At 40.1% G+C, this 20,465-nt stretch overlaps 1 protein-coding gene across 3 annotated transcripts in view; it reads left to right on the top strand.

The window, feature by feature from the left end:
- The first annotated feature begins 175 nt into the window (after positions 1–175).
- Positions 176–20,465, top strand: part of LOC307017119 (mitogen-activated protein kinase-binding protein 1-like) — a 34,822-nt gene continuing 14,532 nt past the window's right edge. For 2 of the 3 annotated variants that reach the window (XM_079646622.1, XM_079646620.1), the window contains exons 1-19: positions 176–1,388; positions 2,610–2,701; positions 4,629–4,691; positions 4,889–4,946; positions 5,980–6,150; positions 6,509–6,646; positions 7,142–7,324; positions 9,485–9,645; positions 10,191–10,380; positions 11,194–11,337; positions 11,458–11,645; positions 12,305–12,396; positions 12,503–12,628; positions 12,999–13,069; positions 15,913–16,031; positions 17,067–17,142; positions 17,259–17,370; positions 17,527–17,590; positions 17,985–18,095. In XM_079646622.1, coding sequence (XP_079502748.1) covers positions 1,287–1,388; positions 2,610–2,701; positions 4,629–4,691; positions 4,889–4,946; positions 5,980–6,150; positions 6,509–6,646; positions 7,142–7,324; positions 9,485–9,645; positions 10,191–10,380; positions 11,194–11,337; positions 11,458–11,645; positions 12,305–12,396; positions 12,503–12,628; positions 12,999–13,069; positions 15,913–16,031; positions 17,067–17,142; positions 17,259–17,370; positions 17,527–17,590; positions 17,985–18,095 — 2,261 coding nt within the window. In that variant the 5' untranslated portion in view covers positions 176–1,286. The remainder of the gene's footprint in view (positions 1,389–2,609; positions 2,702–4,628; positions 4,692–4,888; positions 4,947–5,979; positions 6,151–6,508; positions 6,647–7,141; positions 7,325–9,484; positions 9,646–10,190; positions 10,381–11,193; positions 11,338–11,457; positions 11,646–12,304; positions 12,397–12,502; positions 12,629–12,998; positions 13,070–15,912; positions 16,032–17,066; positions 17,143–17,258; positions 17,371–17,526; positions 17,591–17,984; positions 18,096–20,465) is intronic. The other variant, XM_079646621.1, reaches the window with a different exon arrangement.

Below are 20,465 nucleotides of genomic sequence, written 5' to 3'. Positions count from 1 at the left end.
AATGTAAAGTATTTCCTTACATATGGAAATGAGGGTGTGTGAACGTGATGCACAACAGTAATGAACTTTATCATAAGCTTTATTTCAATGTCATTACTTGAAAAAAAACATGGTTGCTCAATGACATCTTATATCATTTATTAAAACAAAAGAGTTAGTAATGGAACACAATCTACAAGTCATGGTGTACACAAATGTATGCAAAGGTATCCTTTCTTTTTACATGTCTTTATTGTAGTAGTAATCACTGCATGAGACAAAAAAATAAAACAAAATTAGGGATAACATCAGGCATCACTTGACTCTTACGAGTAAAATAGGGTAGATGTAGTTTAGTAAAACCCAAGAAATCAAAAGTGAAGTATTTAAAAAAAAAACTTAAATCCCTATAACATATCAACAATAGGCTACATTTCTTAATATGTCTTATTACATGTAATAATCATAGACTGTATGGTCAGCTCGGTCAGCTACATTTCTCTACAATGATTTTGATTGGTCAGGCGTCATCGGGGAGCGTCTACTTTTTCCCGGAATAGCACTCAGAATTTTGATAACGTTTTAAAATTAGGACAGCGCGAGAAAGTATGACTTGTATTGTTTTAGATAAAACATTTCAGGTTAACATAATTAGCAGCAACTTGCTTTGAGCCGTTACATCTTATTAAATAACTCAATTAATAACTAGCCTAGCGCTACGTTTTGAATATCACTGTGAAGAAAAGTTAAGATTACTTTAACACAGAGACATTTGCATATTAAACAACAGATTGCCCATTATGCATAAAAGGGTATGTTTTATCGTCCAATCAGCATACAAACTGAGCTACTCAAGAAACATTCGCCATGCGGCTTAAATCTGCCGGTGGCCTCTCTGTAATCCTATTAAATCAATTACAACAGCAACAAAAGCCATCATTGATGTAATCATGAGACTGAGATTAAATCCAGTGAAGCAATGGATGCAAACAGCTGAGCAACGGATTGTTCCCCCTCCCCTTGTCAGTGCAAACCGTTGCGTTGAGGTGACATTAGTCCAGAAGTGTTGGGAGATGAGAAGCTGTTGATGTGAAGCGACAAGCTGCAGAAAACAGCAGAGACCAGTAAACCCACTCAAGAGATTATCTTGTTCAAGTCCCGGAAGCAGGAACACTGTCCGACTCTGTGAACATAAAGTTTGCCTGGTGGGAGGCTTGTTGGTGGGAGGTTTTGACAGGCTTTTCATTCCCTTCTCCAGCCCTGCTGCATTCACTTGTCCAGTGCATTGTTGTCAGAAGTGCCACAAAATGCCAGGCGATGGGTTCACGTTTAAAAGTCGCATCAGGAATTTGCTGCGTTCTCCATCAATCAGGCACAAGAAGAACAGGAAAGAAAGTCTCACCAGCAAGGTAATTATTCATTCTCAGAACCTACTTTTTAAAAGTTTCTGAGCAAAAGCAGCAATTAGTAATACTCTATGATAGCCTTCTATTTGCAGTGTAGTACAAATCAATGTCATATCTTGCAGTGATTATTGTTTTATAGGTAAAATGCTACCTGAGCAACATTTATGGCACTTGAAACTGCAACTATAGAGAACAGGGTATTTGGGCATCATTTAGAAAGAGGTTATATTTGTAAATAATTGTTCTATTAATAATAACACATTGTTGACTAATGCTTCATAGATAAGTTATTATTAGGGTACAATATTAGCACATTTTACAAGCCAAATACTGGTCAAATATACTTGGCTGGTCGATTTGCCTGACTCACTATTAAAAAAACAATAGTTATCTATTGAGTGGCTAATTTATTTTTGTAAAATTGTGAAATTCACTGGCCATTTTGGTGGTGGGCAAAAATTTAAATGTTGCAACTTTATAATAATCCATAATGATAAAATCGTTTAGGCAATGATAACATCGTTTAGGTTACCAATTTGCACCAAAGTCTCTTGTTTTAGTTGTATTACTTCTAGATAGAACATCTAACTATACACATACATAAGGAGTATATACCATTAGTTTTAACCTAAATAAAAGGGGCCTGATTAGACAGTGACACTCAGAAAAATATATAACTTTTATTAACAAGAATAAATAGAAACCTTAAACTCACAGTAGTTTAGGATAGCAAGCCTGCGATTACCTGATCATGCTTTTTATTATTCACTCTTAATATTTAGTGAACTGTAGATTCAGGTACCTTCATCTTACTCCAAAGTAATCAATGACACTTAGGGCTGCTTTATAATTACCCAGACGGACAGACAGACAGACAGACAGACAGACAGACAGACAGACGGACGGACGGACGGACGGACGGACGGACGGACGGACGGACGGACGGACAGACGGACATACAGACAGACAGACAGACAGACAGACAGACAGACAGACAGACAGACAGACGGACAGACGGACAGACGGACAGACGGACGGACAGAGTGGACATTAGTCAGACATCGACCAACCATTTTGCATTCAAACCAATCTATTTCTCTCTTTGAATTATTGACAAAGGTGCTTAGTTCAATCACTGCTGCTTTGAGTTCACTATTTATCCCACTGTCAACTCTACTTTCAATTCTCCCTGTGATTGAATCCTCCCGCTGTGTGTCTCCACAGGTGACCTTAGAGAAGGTGTTAGGAATCACAGCATCAGGAAACAGCGGTCTGGCCTGTGACCCCCGATCTGGTCTGGTTGCCTATCCTGCAGGGTAAGAAGAGAGACCATTTCTGCATCCTTTTCCAGATATCTGACCTTTGACCTAGCAGCACTCCAAGCTTCCTTATCATATCTACCTAACACAGACATTTAGTGTGCAAATCCCTCTGTCTATGTGTTATCTCAGAGAAACTGAAGAGGAGAGCTCTGTGGAGTATCTGATCAGAGGAACTCCAAAGCTTCTTTTATCCTATCCTCGGGGAGGCTTCCTTTGATTCTCTCACTGATGTGAAGAGTGTTGTGTAGTATTATTAATTTGGGCAAACTGTGACACTGGCTGTGTTAACTTTCAATGCAAAATAAAAATAATTGTGAGATGCAGGTTGCAGGATGTTGATATAACTAAACAGTGGCAATGCTTTAGGCCTGAAAGCAGATTGTTAATTAACAAGCACACTAGGGCATGCTAGGCTGTAATAGAAACAGTGCACTGAGCCTCTTTTGTTGTTCTCAAATATTCTGACAAAGCTGTATTAATACTAAGAAAGTCAATGGCTGCTGTGCACACTATTGTTGTGGCCAAGAGTGTATGTTTGTGATTATGTTTCTTTCTTTAGCGAGCTTTATAGCCTACTTCCCAAATTTGAGAGTCTGGCAATGTTCATGCCGCTTCACTTCAAATCTGCACAAGTAATGCAGTTACCTGTTATGGTATTTTAGAACTGACAGCTTCAAACAGCTGCTTTTGGAAGAGGTTGTTGTGAAGAGGGAGTTATCTTACCAGGAAACATTATATTAACATCTGAACATGGAAAAATGTGAAAGAGTGGATGAATCACACTCTAGAAACAGGAACAAAACACTTGAATCAATCAAGACAGGACCTTTTGATTTAAAGCTTTCAGAAAATCAATGCAAACACATTACACAAATGTACAAAAGTGGGTTTATGTTACGTTTAGTACCATTGTTTATTTACTCCCCTCAAAGGAGTTATATATTTTCATGATTTCATTATTAATAACTTAATTAGAAGATACAGTAGTCTTACCTCATGATAAAGTGGAAGCTAGCACCAGGAGCCGATTAGCTTAGCTAGGTTTACAAGGATATAAGCCATTCTGTCTTTGTTGAAAAGTAAAAAAAACTTTTCTACCAACAACTTAAAAAAGTTCAAGTTAAAATTAACATTGTATGTCTCTTCGAATTTGTGTAACATTGGTGTTACGAGAATTGTGTTACCAATACATACGTAAGCTAACCTAACTAAGCTAACCTAACTAAGCTAACCGGCTTCATATTAGAACTGACATTAGGGTGGTGTATGTCAACCTTCCCATCCCATGTTGTGTTAACTGTTTGCAAGAAAGACTTAGAAGTGTATTTCTTTGAAATGTGAAATAATATTCACCTAAATACATGAAGTGTGGTCGAACACCTTTCAGCATATTTTAAACTAGCTCAGTAACTCATACCAATCTGTTTTACAGTTCAGAAATTCTTCATGCATTCAACCTTGTATGACCCACAAAATAGTAGATTTATGAAAAAGTAAAGGGTTATTTGGTTTCTTGTTATTTTCTTAAATAGTTCACAGAATAAGGTTTAATTACGGATCGACCGAGATTAGTACACTTTGGTTTACTTCTGTAGATTAATACTATTTAGACTGTGTTACATCAGAATTCAAATGTTTATTATTTCACGGTGTATTATCAGTAAGCCTCTGTATGTTAAAAACTGCGACAAGTAGGCTATGCACTGTGAAAAGATAATTAAATTATTCCTGAGCTGAAAATATTTCTTTTCCATTGAACTTTCACTAAATATCTTCAATGTCACTTTAAGGTTGGCACCGGAAATTAAACCGTTCCTTCCGTACAAGGAACATATACCAAACATCAGTTCCAAGACAAATGCATTATTGGTTAAAACATACCTCATATTGTGAATTATGATTGTATTTTTTCCTTCTGTAGGTGTGTGGTAGTTCTGCTCAACGCCAAAAAGAACAGACAGCACCACATTATCAACACGTCACGGTGAGTTGAACCCAAATACAATCTGCCTAGCAGGTTCATGTTGGGACTATTTTTTATCAATCAACTACATCCAGCAACAAGCACATGTGTAGATACCCTCTTCTTTCTGCTTGGTGGTATGGACGGTGGTGTATTTGGGTAGAAAGAATATTTACTTAAAAATCCCACTGAGCTGTTTTTCTGTCTTTGTCTCACAGGAAGACCATTACAGCTCTTTCTTTCTCCCCCGATGGCAAGCACTTGGTCACTGGAGAGGTTAGTATTTTTTACTGTCAATCTGGCCTTGCATTAATGTGCTTTTCCAGAATTTCCACATCTTGAAGGCTTCAGTTTCCCATAGCATAAATAGTTGAGAACATCCCAGCAGGATGTAGGCCTACAGTCATTTATGAATGGTGATCATGCATGTCTTATTGGGTAAGTGCTTAAGAGTGAGTTCCCTTCATGTATCACTGTCATTTGTCTGTAAATAAATTGCATTTATGTTGTAGTAACAGTTTGTGCCTCAACACAACACACTATCTTAATCCGCCATAGCCAATCAAAGCCGATTAAAGACTTCTGCATGTAAGTGGAGGAGCGTGCAGTAGTTGCCATGACTGCAGAGACCAAAGTCCAACAGACCAAATGCAACAAGGATAGGCCGCTTTTCTGCTGATGTTAAAACACTTTTTTTTTTACACTATATATCAAAAGTGATTACAGAATAGGTTTTTTTATAAAACTGCGTTTAATCTTTCAGGCAAAATGTTTATATGATATTCTGCAACCAACTGAGAACATCACAGCTCTGAGAGATTTCCTGGAAAAAGGAGAAGATGCTCCTGAGTGATTGATCGGATAAGAAACGTCCCTCATTCATTCACCACACAGGAGCTCATTTACATCAAGGACAGGCAGGCGGCAGACGTGCATATGTTTTTTTCATACGTCTTTTTATTTCTGTCTCTTCAGTATGCAGCTCAGACTTTAGATGAATGTCATTCATTTCAGTGTCCTTCAGGTTGCATTCCCTCTCAACTGTTAAGTTTTTGAAAGGTAATTATATCAAAGCGAGAGGCCACACAAATAGACTGCTAACCTTTAAACCCTTGAGAGAAAATAGAAAGGATCAGGCCCAGGGACAAGTAACTGTATACGGTGAGCAGAGGTCAGCAACAGAGTGGATAATCTCTCTTAACTGACAGGTGACTGCTATATGTTGTTCCAGTGGATTTAAAGACTGGGGACAACAAATAAAAGATAGTGTTGACCTATTTCCTCTATATCCCTCTGTTATTTTCCCCAGAGCGGTCACCTTCCAGCGGTGAGACTTTGGGATGTGGCAGAACGGAGACAGGTGTCGGAGCTCCAGAGGCACCAATATGGCGTCTCCTGTGTGGCTTTCTCCCCCAACAGCAAATATATTGTCAGTGTGGGAAACCAGCATGACATGATGGTCAACGTCTGGGCATGGAAGGTACGTCTGTCATATTGGTGCAAGCTACAAAGCAGTTGGGTTTTACCTACACACTCCTAGTTATGATTTTGGAGTATTTTGACAATTTGGGAAATTATGTACTTTCAGCAAGCTCAGCATAAAGACTGGAAGTGTGTTTTGTATAAAATCTAAAAGTATTTAACCCTTATGCCACATTTTCTTATATATCAGTCCTGATCATGACTACCAACTATTCATTCATTTTCACACTTTAAACCCTTTGAATGCCAGTGTGTTTACATATTGCCTTTGTTGTTTTGATATGATTTTTTAAAATGATTTTCCGTATAATGAATGCTCTGTTTTGAACATGTTTTGTTGTATTATTGTCTTGCAGAAAGATGTAGTTGTGGCGGCCAACAAGGTGTCCAGTCAGGTGACGGGTGTGTCTTTCTCTGAGGACAGCTCCTACTTTGTAACTGTGGGGAACAGACATGTCAAGTTCTGGTATCTGGACCACTGCAAGGCCAATAAGGTAATGTATCATGTTAGTGACTTTTTTTTTGAAAGAGGTTTGTAGTAAGTTGTTATACCGTATGACTAACACTCATTGCTTTGACAACGGCCCAAGCTCAAATCAAAGTTGAGTGGGAGTTTGGTTTTGTCCCAGTTCCTTTTTTATTGATACCTCATTGTTCTAAAGCTTTGTGTCTTCACATCATTAACCTTTACAAAGTGGTGTTCACAGCTTTACTGCAGCTTATTGCATAATCACACATAGAAACACTCAGATAAAGAAATGGGAAAACATTTGGTAACACCTGTGAAATTCTTTGTCATCTCTTTTGGCATTCCTTTGTTAGTTTTAACACCAAGCAATTTTGAAAAAATCTTACTAGACACATTTCCTAATGACTGGATGCTGATGTAATGTCAACAAACACAGAAGTAACTTTGTGACGAGTGTAAATGTTGCCAGTATTCTGCTTAAACCCTCATCCCCTGAACCTCACCCCTCTGTGGTGTTCAGGCCAGCGCCCCTGTCCCTCTGCTGGGCCGCTCGGGGCTGCTGGGGGATCTGAGGAACAACTTCTTCTGTGATGTGGCCTGTGGGCGGGGCTCTGCATCCGACTCCACCTTCTGCATCACCTCCTCCGGCGTGCTGTGCGAGTTTAACAGCAAGAGGACGCTGGACAAGTGGGTGGACCTGCGGGTGAGTGACAGTTACAGGAAGAATCCAACACTGGCAATGTTGGGCTCTAGTCACCACAACTTGTATTTATGATATTTACCCAGAGGTGGGAGTGATGCGGGGGATATTGGTTAGTTGGTTTAATATGTAGGTGCTGATATGCACTACCCTGTATTTACCAAAAAGGTGATATCTCAGAAGTATTCCTCTGCCTCAATAAAAAAAAGTCTGTCGACCAGCAACTTTAAAGCTCACTTTATATATAAAAATGTATTATAAATACTTTCAAAAACGTAATATCAGAGCAAAGCTAGCTGCTAGCTGTTACCCCTGTTTCTAGTTTTTGTGCTAAGCTAAGCTAACAATCTCCTGGCTGTACTGTTATATTTAAGGCACAGATGTGACAGAATGATATTCAAGTTACAGTTAATTCTTCATATATCGCCCAATATAACACATTTTACATTTGATCACAGAATTTATTAACCTTCACATCGGCTTTGACAAAAAAAAAGCATCTTTCTAATATTTTTCTAATACATGTTATGCCTATCATGTAGATACATTCGCGTTTCTTTAATAATACTTTGAGTCAAACTCCATTTTCTACCTTTAGAGCAACCTTTTGCTGTGAAATGTATCTTTACAAATTCACATTAAGAAGCGTGGTTAAAAACCTATGTGGCATTACGACATTTATTTCTTACTTTGAAAGGCCGCAAAGGCTATGCTAATGCTTTTCCATGAACATGCATTTAGTTCTTTATTGCTTCAGTAGGTGTCCGGGATATTAATGGGAAGTTAATGCTCCAGTATATTTATGCATCCATTACTGCGTGCTGTACAACCTATCGTGCTCGGTGTCCAGCTGTGGTGTTTAATAAAGAAGATGAAAGTGTGTGAGTCCTGCGCCTGCTTACTGTCAGAGGATCAGGGAGGGATTAGCAGCAGGGACCGAGTACAGAAGGTGTTTGGAAGCGTTCCAATAAGGACGCATTGATGTCCCTCTGCAACCTTCTGTAACCTTTATCATTACTGACACGCAGGGCTGGGGCTCTCGTCTACACTTAATCATGAAACTGCACTTGATTTCTCTTGATACTTGGGATTTTACAAGAGGTCCCCTTTTTATATTGGAGCAAGCAGTGTTTCAGTCTGTAGAGGCTTGGCTTGGAAACCAGATGGTCACCGGTTAATGTCCCCGCACGGACCAAAAAAAAAAGATTGTGTTGACTGGTATCTGGAAATGTGGCGCCAAACAAGGCAGCTCCTTCACTCTGACTCCTCTCCTTTCATGTGTATTTTGGGCCTAATCTCTCCATGGCTTCTTTTTGTGCATGTGCCTATTTGAATTTATCAGCAACCGAGTCAACTGATTTTCCCATAGGGGATTTTTCAATTATGCCTTTCTTCTTATTATCCATGGACAGAATTATTTTAAAATTATTTTTGTATTTCTTTATATAGTCACAGTCAAGTATTGATAATACAGTTTGATCATTTTTGAGCCTCGTCCATGCTCAGCTCTCTGAATATATTTTGCAAGTCTTTGCACACGTCTGCACAGCCCTCCACTTTAAACTATAATAAACTGTAGTTTGCCATATATTTTCATATATAAATTGTCCTAAGTGTTTTAGTTCTTTGGCTTTTAAGGTTCTTTGTATAATTAAATGTGGTGTAAGTACTTGTCTTTATTCTTTCTTAATACTAAATAGTTTCTCAAGACACCAAAGCAAATTCTATGTTTGTGTAAATGTACCTGGCAATAAACTTGATTGTGATTTGAAACAAACAATAAGTGAAACAAATAATAATAACCATAATCATAATATAAAATAGAAAGAAAACAGAAACTGAGAAGAAAACCAAAATAATACACAGGGGTGGCTTTCCGTTTTAAGAAAAATATCAGATAAAAACAATTCTGGTCGTGCACAGGAGCACAGGAGCCGCACAGAAAATGGTTCAAACCGGACATCCCATCGCTTGACAACTGGTCTGATATTTTTTATGGAAAGAATCACTTTTTCCATGAGGCTTCAGGAAAATCAATTTGAGGAAACATGGAAAAGGAGGCAACAATACTGTACATTTTACACGGACAGATTTCCCTGCTACAGTAGGGTCTTCTATAACTATGAAATGCTGACGCCTGTTGTCTCGTGTCCTTCCTTCCAGATGGGCGTGGCTCAGTCCTTGTCTCTCTCTGAGGATCTGGTCTTCTGTGGCTGCTCTGATGGAACGGTGCGAGCCTTCAGCCCCGTCGACCTCTGCTTCATCTGCACGCTGCCGCGGCCGCACCACCTCGGCTCTGACGCCTCAGCCCTCAGGGAGGCCAGGTGAGGAAGAGATCAGGAGGAAACACAGCCTTTTGTTGGCAGGGATCCACTGCAGGAACAAACGCTCTGAATTTATAGCACCTCCTGTCTCAAGTGACTCAGTTTCACAGCTTAAAAAACACCTAAATGTTTCCAGCTAGAGCCAAAATCAATAGTGGGTTTTGACTTGAAATAGCTCACTTTTAGTTATTTAACTGTACCAGATATTTTACAAACCCTGACAGAGTTATGATGGGTTTAAAAGAGAAGTGGGGTTACATTTGTCTAATTTCTTACCTCTTTTTCTTTTTATACACAAAACAGTTTTTCAAGCATTTCCACAAAAATTAAATATTGTGAAAATGACTATCCTAGAGTAGCCAGTATCATCTTATATCTTTGTAATATAATAAAATAATTACATTTTATGCACTCAATATTGAAGAGAAACTCCCTTGTAGCATCGAAAATGGTATATTATAAACATTTCTCAGGGTATTGTATCGTTGTTTAGAAAATAACCCTCCCATGACAAAACTAATCTATAACAATCACTTTCCCATCAGCAACCTGTTTCCTACCATGATGGACGCCCGTTACCCAGACACCATTGCTGTGACCTTTGACCCCGTCAGCCAGTGGCTCAGCTGTGTGTACAGCGACCACAGTGTGTATGTGTGGGATGTGACGGACATCAGCAGGGTGGAGAAGGTGCACTCCGCCCTCTACCATGCTGCCTGTGTCGGGGACCTGGAAGTAAACAAGTGAACAATAAACACCTCTTTCACCACGGCGACACGTGTAGTGTGTTTCAAACCAGTGCCTGATTCCGTGTGTAGTTAATAATTACACAACGGGTTAAACGTTATATTGACTGGGCTGCTGATAGGGGAACCTTGGGGGATTAAATGCCACATAGCACCAACACTTTGCCTTTTTTGGGCACTTATTTAGTGACTAAAGTCCAAATATCTAATTTAGGACACACAATTGGATCTTATTTTTATATTTCTCAATTGCTTATTAAATTAATAGGCTATATACTAATATTATTCTCTTACCAATGTTGGAAATGTTTGTACTTGCTGATGATAGCCACTAAAAGGCAATCCATAATGCATTTATTTCTTGTTATGAGAAACTGTTATTATTTTCAAAAAAATCATTTTTACCTCATCGCAATATATATGTTATGATTATCATGACATATTTTCCCTTGCCACAGTAAATGATTGAGTTATTACAAGCAATTTTTCTTGTAACATATCAACACGTCACTATATCTTGTACATTACAAAAACATTTTATTGGTCATTTTACAAAACCGAGTTTTGTCCGTGGTTGAATATAGTCAGCTGTTTATTGTGGATAAAAATACTTGTCTAAACTAGCCTTATTAATTCAAAACATTTTCACAACCAACAACTACCATTGGATTAAAGTCCCACAGCTTATCATAATACGCTCCATAATGAATGTAAATCTATGGCTCTGCATTGAATTTCTGCATAATTAATATTCCCTGCAGTCCCACCTAATTAAAAACCCTTCTCTCTCCTCCTTCCCCAGATGTTCCCAGATGTTCGTGGTGAATTTGCTGCTGGTTTGTCATCAGGTGTATTCCTTAGTTGCTCAGCTGATAACACCATCAGACTGTGGCGCCCGTCAGACTGGACACACGCTCGTGATCACTCTCAGAATATCCTCAGCAAAGTGAGTTTGGCGTAAATATCTGTATTTCTTCATCTCCTACAAAATAAAAAACGGTGATTATTTCCGAAGCACACATTCTCCCTTTGACGCGTTATTTCTCTTTCCACCATCGCCTTGTAGGATCTCCTGAATATAATCTACATAGACGGAAACACCAGTACCTTGCTGGATCCGGAGTGTTTGACCAACATGAACGCAGACAGACCCGGAGACGGACAGACAGCAGAAAGCAGGACGGGCATCAGGACCATCTGTGTGAGTCCAGACGGAAAACATCTGGCATCTGGAGATCGCAGCGGGGTGCTGAGGTAGGACAGGGAGGATTAAACTGAGACTGATGTATGGCTGAGGTGACCTCCATCTTAAAAAAACATGCATTTAAATACCCTCTCCACCTACTGCTGCCAACAGCAATAACTCTGACTAGCAGAAAACTCCCAGCTTCATATTTTATTATCTTCTTGAACCAGATTCCATTCTTTTCCCCCTTTTTATATAACCCTCTACAATTACTACACAGTGTTGTCACAGTCTACTCCATTGGATTTCATTTGTACTTAACTCCAACCACTTTTCACACTAGAATGTATTCTGTATTTATATTTTTTCTTGTCTTATTTTTTCTACAAATTTCAGGAAAAAAGATTATCTCTCTTTTTGTCCTGATGAATTTATATAAAAACCTGTCTGAAAATGAGCCGATCAGATTTTGGCCACTTTGTCACAATGTTTTGTGCTAAACCCTTCAGAAACATGTTTTGTACATATCTGAGACCTATAATATATTGTTAAAAAAGAGTATAACAGGGAAAATGAAACACTGAATACAAAAAATAAAACAATATATAAAATAAATTGCCGGTAGTTATCCACACTGACAAAATGTTGTTATATGACTTCTGTAAAAAAAACAATTTCCCAATTTAGGATGAATCAGATATATCTAATGTAATCTAATACTCTCCAGGGTTCATGACCTCAGCAGCATGGAGGAGATCCTGAAAGTAGAGGCCCATGATGCTGAGATCCTCTGCCTGGAATACAGCAAACCAGAAACAGGTCAGTGTGGGTTTTTCTTGACGATCATAGTCCCAACACTCTTGAAAGATCTTTGTGCGTTGGCTGTGTGTACGATTATGTGATTTCTTTGCCTTATCACTGTCAGGCCTGAAGCTGCTGGCCTCCTCTAGCAGGGACCGTCTGATCCACGTCTTGAATGCGGAGGACGACTACAGTCTTCTGCAGACTCTCGACGAGCACTCTTCATCCATAACAGCAGTCCGCTTCGCTGGTGAGCCACTCGAGACTGTCAACATCTGACAGCTAATCTTTGCCTAATCCTCGCTCTCATCTCCTTTCAGTCCCACGCTTTTATTTCACTTGCCGCTCTGCTTGTTTAGATAATAGATTACAGCTATGCATTTGCTAAGTGGAGCTTTGTTTGTTGTAAGCAGAGAGCTCTTTATGTTCTGTGCTTTGTTTAAATGTTCTCTCAATTTGCCTACTAGGAACCTGGTTTTTGAATTTAGATTGACTAAGTCTATGATTGTCAAGATTTTCTTTATCTCTAGATTGAAGAAAATGACTAACTGGATATGAACTGGTACACTTGTTGTATTATGAGCGTTAATAACTTGATATGTTGTGTCTTTGTTCTTCAGCCGATGAGAATAAGGTGAAGATGATCAGCTGTGGGGCCGACAAGAGCATCTATTTCCGCACTGCACATCAGGTAAAACGCTTTTCAGCAAGATGCTAACCAACGGTTAAAGGTGTCTTTCCTCAGGTGGATTCTGATGTACAATAGCCAATAAACACTCATACAGTATGTCAATACACCAGCTAAACTATGAGTTAGTGTATCACATGATGAGAAAAACATTATTATTTATTTAATATTCAACCAAATGTCAAGTCTTCCATATATTTGATAATATAAATCGATACTCAGACAACAAAATATAACTTCCCCCGAACTTTTTCTTTTAATATGACATTGTTTTTGTAATTGTTTTTGTCATAATCACATGAAATCAGAACATTTTACTAAAGGAATACAGATTGATTTTAACATCACTTAAAACACATTTTTTTCCTCGACTTACTGCTTATTTTTGCAATACAGAGGACGCTTCAGCAAAAATGAATTTCCTTAAATTCTCCTAATTATATCCAGCCATTAAAGACACAGCTCTGATCTTGGTTCAGCATTGCTTCATTGATCTTTGACTACAATTATTTATGAATGTATTTTTTCCCCCCAAACTATGAATTGCTGCACAACAGCAACACAATACATTTAGCCTCTGTTTGTGAATACAATTCTACAGCATATACTAGAAAAGGAGTATATGGGTGTTCAGGTTGTATAACTAAATGCTAAAAATGACATCCTGCTGCATCCTTTCCTCTACTCTTGATTCTGGGTCACTGTGACCATTTTTCCGACATCATTCTGTGATTCAGGCCTCTGCAGTGACTCATTAGGTTTTGTAGAGCAAGAAAACCCATGGCTTGTTGGTCTCCAGTGAAACCTCTCCTCAGCATCCTGACATTTACAGAGTGTTCTTTCAGGAGCGTGTTGTGACAGGCCCGAGCTCAGCAGAACGTAACGAGCATCTTTTGAAGCTGCCTGTTATTGTGCTCACTGTTTTCAAAGACTGATTTTCTATGGCCTTCATTCAAAAAGTACATGTTCTGCCAAACTTCAACCAACGCAAATACTTAATGTTCTGCCTTTCATCCATTCCACACACATCAACTATGTGTATATACTGCCTTGTTATGTGAAATAAGATGCATTTTTGAAGAAGTCTTTGTTTTTGTTTGAGCTAGTTGAAATGAAGATGAGTTTCACCTTTTAATGTCCTGTCTATGAGCTCATAAGGGATGGGCTATTTCAGTAAAAATACCTCCATTCATGATTATTATTTTCGTCTGCATGACTATAGAAAGGTACATGATCTTTAATGTTAAAGAAGTTTGCTAAAGAAAGTAGGGATTAAACAGTTTTAAAAATTGTTTTGGTGTTTGCACCTGTGGGTTAGAACATAATTGTAGAACTCAATCAACCAAATATTGATTGCATGTAATTAGTATTTCTTGGGATGATTGGGAACGTTTTTCTTTACTCACTGTTTATATCTTCATTTTGGTTTTGAAAGTATCAGCTCTAGGTAAAAGTAGGGCTGCAACTAACGATTATTTTGGTAGTCGACTAATCGGTCGATTATTTTTTCGATTAGTCGACTAATCTAACGATTATTTCTGTCACACCCTCCATCTCTGCTTCCTGTGGGCACGGCTCCTTTTCCGGGCTCCAGTGCATGTTTTACCTCAAGTCTGCACACCTGTGAATGTCACCCTGTTGTCCAGTCCCTCTGCCTTAACATAACATGATCCCATAGAAAATTAAAATAATGACTCATGAAACATTTGAATTTGAACTTTGAACTTGTTTAATCAAATGTATTTGAATAACATAAATACAAAAAAATCATAATGAAAACAAAATAAATACAAATTCAATCGCATTTTATTCTTGTCATTTCGCAGACCCTTGTTAATTATTATTTTAAGTTTGGAATTAATTACAGCGTCGATAAAGCTCTATTGTGCTCTACTACGCTGTAAGCTTGGCGCTGTTTAGCAGCTCGTTGGTGGACACGCAGCCTCAACATAACTGAAATAGCGTTTGCTTAGCAAGCATTAACCATGAGACGTTCTGTTTTCCAACATGTAAGCTAACGTAAACATGACTATGGCTAACTTGCTCAAACTTACCCATGATCCAAAGTAGCAGTCCTCACGGTTCCAGGGTGCTTGCGTTTTAAATGCTCGTGCATCACTGTAGTGCTGCCGTGGAATGCCAATTCCCCTTTACAAATTCTGCATTTCACTGACTTCTTTGGCTTGTCGTCTGTGAAATACTCCCACACTTTCGAAACTCTCGGTCTCGCTTTTTTGAGCTCTTCATCACCCTCATTCTCTCTCCTTTCCGCCATCGTTCGTATTCTTTCTTCTTTGTTGTTAGTACAGAATGCAGTCATGGCAGACAATGGAGAGTATACTGCCCCCAGCACTTCCTGTAGTGCATTGCAGTTACAAATGAACATTTGCGCAGTTTTGAATTAACGTTACCGGCTCTCTGATTGTTTTTATACGACGCGTCGACACTAAAATTCCGCGTCGACGAATTTTTATGATCGACGTCGTCGATTATGTCGACTAATCGTTGCAGCCCTAGGTAAAAGTGATGTCAACTAAATCATTAGTTCAACTAAATCGTCATTTTGAATAACTCACATTGTGCCATTATTATGTATATATTGATCATTTAAACTGATCTGTGCAAATTTGAGATATCTATAGGCGTAGGTCAAATTCCCACTGTATTTTCAGTGTTATTCATTTAGCTACCCTCCTTAAACAGAATGACACGCTGTATACTACTAACTGTATGCCAATTTGAATATGAAGTCTTATGCTGTATTATGTATTAAATGTCCCCTTATGCTAAAACAATAGTAGCTATCCTCTTCAGAACAAACCTCACAGTTTCTATTTGTTTCCCAGACGGACAGAGGAACAGAGTTCAGGCGTTCTCACCACATGGTGATGAAGACCACTCTGTACGACATGGGGGTGGACCCCACCTGCCACGCTGCTGTCGGCTGCCAGGACCGATCCATCAGGTGAGAGGCTGGGGGTGTGTTTTTCTTGAATTTCCATGAGGTTAGCAATAAGGAAAAAAGGGCAGCAGCTCAGTCAGTAGGCTGGGGAACCAGAGGGTCACTGGTGCAAGTTTACAAGTGACAAACTTCTGCCTTGGTGTCCTTGAGCAAAGCACTCCACTCTGACTCCCTAGCATTGTGAACAATAGCTGCCCACTGAGCCTAATAAATAAATAGATAGATAGATAGATGATAGATACATATACTTTATAAATCCCAAATTGGGAAATAATCTTTTTACAGGACCAGTGTGCTCAACATAAAAATAAAAATACTTAAAAGTGGAAAAGATTTCATAAATAAAATGAATGAGAAAAATAGTATAAACAAATAAACAATAATAAAAATAATAATAATAATAGCTTAGATTTATATAGCGCCTTTCATGGGACCCAAGGTCGCTTTACAAAGAAAAACAGGAGTAAAAACAAACAAACAAAAGCAAAAGGCAGTCAGACAAACAGTCAGACAGACAAAACAACAAATAAATTAGGGGCCGAAGGCCTTGGCAAACAGACGGGACTTGAGGGCGTCAAGCGTGGGGATGTTACAAAATACAACATTCTGGATAATCAAAATGTTCTAAGGTCAAAAATACTGCAGTAGCAGGAATATAAGCTCATAATATACTGTATATTCATATGATAGTATATCATTTACAGATATACAGAATAATTGCAAATTTACTAGGATTGGTTAAATTCAGAGTCATTTTGTGTGGCAGTAGCGACTCTGTAGGGATTGATTTGGAACTGGAGGGTCGCTGGTTCAATCTTCAGAATAGACCAAATATGGAGAGTGGACTGGTACTTTAGAGGTGCTAGTTTGACTCCTGGGCAAGGTGCTATTGAGCAAAACTGCTCACTGGGTGCTGTATAACAATTGCCCCCAACACTAGAATGGGTTAAATAAATAGTCTTAATTTCAGTGCGCGTGGTGTAAGATGTACGCGTGAGACGATTAAAGAGGATTTATTTATTTTCCTCCTGTCTGCAGGATTTTCAACATCAGCAACGGCAAGCAGGAGAAACTCTACAAGGGCTCCCTGAGCGAGGACGGCAGTGTGCTCAGGGTAACGTGCTACTCAACACTCCTAATGTCTTACCATATATACAGTCTATGTGTCTTACCCTTCCTATATATATATATACACAGCATATTGACCCTTTTTGTCCTGTTTCCGGGCAGGTCCAGCTCGATCCGTCTGGTCAATACGTGGCCACCAGCAGCTCCGATAAAAACATCAGCATCTTTGACTTCGACAGCGGGGAGTGTGTGGCCACGATGGATGGACACTCTGGTAATAAAACACACACCTGTGCCCCACACACACATATTTAATGTTGTCAGCATGAGTTGCGAGTGAATCACACTCTTATAGCAGCAGGGTGTTTATCACCTACACCTGCCAGGAATCACAATATAACTCCCTCCGACATATTGTTGTGTTTTGCAGAGATTGTCACCGGGCTGAAGTTTACCAACGATTGCAGGCATTTGATTTCTGTGTCAGGCGACAGGTGAGAAACAATCCTTTTATACTTGTGTACAAATATAAACATTAGTGACTTAACAGGGACAACAGTGATAGGAACAGGGGGAAAAGACACAGGGATACATTCTAATGAAAGTAATACATACTCTTTAGAAATTAAGCTTTTAAATTACTATCATTCAGTTTTAGTTTTAATGATAACACACATTCATTCTATATTTGAACTCAGAGCTCATATAACAATGAGACTTCCAAATATGGATTGGGCACTAGAATAAAACTACTTTGGAAAACCAAATTGATATCCTGTTCTCCCTCAGAGGTAATGAGCGGAGAAACGTATTTGCACACAGTTCCCTCAACAGTGGAGCTGAAATGAAATGTTGAATTTTTAATGCGTGAATGCTTTTATCTCCCAGCTGTATCTTTGTGTGGCGACTGGCTCCAGAGCTGACGATCAGCATGAGAGAGCGGCTGCGCCAGCTCCGGCAAAACCCAAACACACCACCCTGCAACTACTCCAGTCTCAGGTGAACACACACACACAAAGACACACACACACACACACACACACACACACACACACACACACACACACACACACACACACACACACACACACACACACACACACACACACACACACACACACACACACACACACACACACACACACACACACACACACACACACACACACACACACACACTCACACACACACACACACACACACACACTCACTCACTCACTCACTCACTCACTCACACACACATACCATGTATACATCACTTCAGGGGACATTACATTGACTTACATGCATTTCCTGGAGACTTATCCGAGCCTTAAGCATAACCAACACATGCTTAACCCTTACCCTTACCTTTACCCTAACCCTAACCAAGTCTTCACCGTAAAATTAATTAATGATGGGAGGCGAGTCCCCACACGTGACTGTGTAAACAGATTTAGATCCCCACACGTCCATTACTCATCTTCCTTACCCGTCCCACATCAGTACAACCTGGACATCATTAATAACACCGCTTCACCGACGCCAAACACCTTGCAGGCATTCCAGACGACATCTTCCCCACCAGACAAGATATCATACACTGGTCCCCGGAATCAGCCGCACTCATTTTTCACAGCTGGGTACAACAACTACAACTGAATTTCTGATTACTCCCAAAACCAACACACCACAAACCCACTCACACAACACCCACCACACCCGGACCTGGGGTGGAACTCATCATCAACCCTTCTTACCTTGTCCAAATTGTTCACCCCCTCTGCAGCCCAACAACAGTTACTGCAGAGGGGCCTCACATCCGTCCCACGTCCCTCCACATTCGACTGGGAGGAAATCATAGGGACCTACACCAGTACCACAGACATATCAAACTAATCGATTACTTTGACCCCAACTCACCCCTCCAACCCAGACTCTTTATGCATCCCTCCAACTGGGAACCCCTTACCTCACAACTACACACCAGCACACAGACACTCATACACACAGACCTACAGGCCCTGCGCACACATCGGCCCCCACCAGACGTCCCAGACAATCTGACAGGGACCGAGTGCAGGGCCCTTACACAACTCGCAAACAACACCAACATCATCATCAAACCGGCCGATAAGGGTCACGTTACAAACGAGACACATTACAAACTTATACCAACATCCATACAACTACAGACACAGCAACTACTTCGGCCCATCATCACCTCCCTTTACACCAACAAATTCATCTCCTCAAAACAAAAAGACTACCTATTCGGCCCCGACAACCCAAGCACCCGTTTATTTTACCTTCTTCCCAAAATCCACAAGGATCCTTCCACCTGGACTGTTCCCTATGAGGTTCCCCCCGGTCGACCCATCGTCTCAGATTGCAACAGTACATCCTATAACATCTCCCAGTACGTGGAACACCACCTAGGCCCCCTATCTATAAAACACCCTAGTAACATCCGAGACACATACCATTTCCTGCAATTGATCAGACCCATGGTCGTCCCGAATTAAGCCTATCTATTCACCATCAACATCGACAGCCTGTACACCAACATCAACACCGTCCTAGGCCTGCAGGCAGTGTCCTCCACCTTTACCCATAACTCGGATCACCTCAGACCAGACTCCCATATCCTCCAATTACTTTCTATCTGCCTCAACAATAATGATTTTACCTTTAACAACCAACACTTCCTGCAAATTCACGGGACGGCCATGGGCCAACGCTTTGCACCCTCATATGCTAACATCTATATGAGCGAGTGGGAGCGAGAGGCCTTGGACAAATGCACCCTCCTGCTATTCCATTAACTCCTTTTCCTTATTTCTCAACACCCTCAATAGCCACCATCCCTCCATAAAACTCAAACACACCATACACGCAGATGAGATTAACTTCCTGGACACAACACTCTTTTTCCAACCACTCAACCAAACACATAAGAAGATATACACCAAAGTGTACTTCAAAGCCACAGACACACACTCACTCCTCCATAAATCCAGTCATCACCCCAAACATACATTTGCCGGAATAATAAAATCTCAAATAATTCGATTCCACCGCACCTCATCCAAATTTTCTGACTTTGAACATGCCACACAAACACTATTTCACAGCCTCCGCACCAGAGGTTATTCCCAACGGTTCCTCCGCCAGATAAAAACCTCCACCTTGGCCTCCCTCGCTCTCACTCGCTCCACTACCAACCAGTCTCCACCCCAGGTCCGACTTCCGGGAGAGTCCCTAACCCTAACCCTATACCCCCAGTCCCCCCTACACATCCTAACCCTAACCCCCTTGCCCTAACCCCTAATCCTAACCCTAACCTCACCACCCCCTACCCTAACCAGGGTTTGCACCCCCAACCCCCCT

Source organism: Notothenia rossii, assembly GCF_949606895.1.
Source record: "Notothenia rossii genome assembly, chromosome: 8".
Classification (NCBI taxonomy): Eukaryota; Metazoa; Chordata; class Actinopteri; order Perciformes; family Nototheniidae; genus Notothenia; species Notothenia rossii.
Note: the sequence above shows the minus strand (reverse complement) of the source record. Positions and strands in the feature narration are given on the sequence as shown.